The sequence below is a fragment of the Monopterus albus genome, unplaced genomic scaffold (assembly GCF_001952655.1).
Source record: "Monopterus albus unplaced genomic scaffold, M_albus_1.0 scaffold46.1, whole genome shotgun sequence".
Lineage (NCBI taxonomy): Eukaryota > Metazoa > Chordata > Actinopteri > Synbranchiformes > Synbranchidae > Monopterus > Monopterus albus.
The window spans coordinates 1,790,604-1,791,964 of NW_018127926.1; the positions used below are offsets into that span (position 1 = coordinate 1,790,604).

The 1,361-nt window shown below is 43.1% G+C and overlaps 1 protein-coding gene across 1 annotated transcript in view; it reads left to right on the top strand.

The window, feature by feature from the left end:
- Positions 1–1,361, top strand: part of atm (ATM serine/threonine kinase) — a 28,317-nt gene that overhangs the window by 4,845 nt on the left and 22,111 nt on the right. The window contains exons 10-12 of the mRNA XM_020600261.1: positions 412–783; positions 929–1,132; positions 1,334–1,340. Coding sequence (XP_020455917.1) covers positions 412–783; positions 929–1,132; positions 1,334–1,340 — 583 coding nt within the window. The remainder of the gene's footprint in view (positions 1–411; positions 784–928; positions 1,133–1,333; positions 1,341–1,361) is intronic.

Consider the following 1,361-nt stretch of genomic DNA (forward strand, 5'->3'; position numbering starts at 1 on the left):
CACCTATAAATTTGATTTCATACCCTCTTTCTATATTAACTCCCCCTACCCTTAATTGGAGTTGATTATCCAGCCCTCGATTACCAAATACCATAAATTTGGTCTTATCCAAATTTAGAGATAATATATTTCTATCACACCATTTCTTTATCTTATCAATTTCCTGAGTAATCAATCCAAAAGGTTGCTGTAAATTCTCACCAGATGCCCATATAGTAGTGTCATCAGCATATAAAATAAATTTCAATAACTCAGATACTTTACATATGTCATTGATATATAATATAAACAGTTTAGGACCCAGAACTGAACCTTGGGGGACTCCACATACAATGTCCAAAACTTTCGACTGATATTCACCCAACTTCACAAATTCACATATTCACCTCCTCTTTGTTTTTCTCCTCTCAGGCTGCAGATCACTGCAGTGCTCATCTCTAAATACCCGTCCATGGTGCCCAGCCAGGAGCTGGCCCCGCTGCTCTCAGTGTTGTACCAGTTTCTAGCAGAGCAGCGGAGAGGGGAGAGGGGACGCTATGTGCTGCGCTGTCTGAGGGAGGTGAACCGATGCCAGGCCCTCTACCCAGAGAGGGCCCAAGTCCACAAGGCTGAGCTCAGTAAGCTGTGGGGGCGGGTGTGGGTCCTTGCGCTGCGAGGGGTCAGCTCACCTCAGGCTGAAGTTCTCAGCCTAGACTTGCTCGGCTCCATTGTCCAGGATGGACTGATAAATATGGACAGAGAGTTCTGGAAGCTCTTTTCTGGATGTGCATGCAAACCATCCCAGTAGGTTTCTGGTGTTTCTTATTGTGCAATGTTAAATTTAATTTTTTGCAATTATAAAAAATAAGGCATTATAGTAACTTTGTGTGTTTTCATGCATGCATTTAGCCTCCATTTCACTTGTCTCTTTTTTTGTCTCGGTGCACAGGAGTGCTGCACTCTGTCTCTCCCAGGCCCTGCTAAAGTGTCCAGTCCCTAAAAGTCTCATATCAAGCTCAGGCTGGGACTGTGTGGGAGTCGCAGAGGGACCTGGGTCACCGAACCTAAAGGAGAGCCTCATAGCCTGGTTGCTGATGACAGATCAGAGTGATGAGATGGAGGATACCTCTAGACCTCACCCCATCATCTGCAGGTTGGCACTGTGTCATTTTTACTTGTCTACTTTCATAATGGTACACTTAAATTACGAGTTCTGTTCTTCAAGGGGTGCACTTTTTGCTGCACACAGGGAAAAAACAAAATATGTGCCATTTACTTGTGATGTTGAGCAGAAGAATAGAGTTTCTTTCTTAATTCTTTTCTTTTTTTTTTAAGCTTTTGTCATTGTTGATTTAGATTTTGTGATACAGGCCTATTAAAGT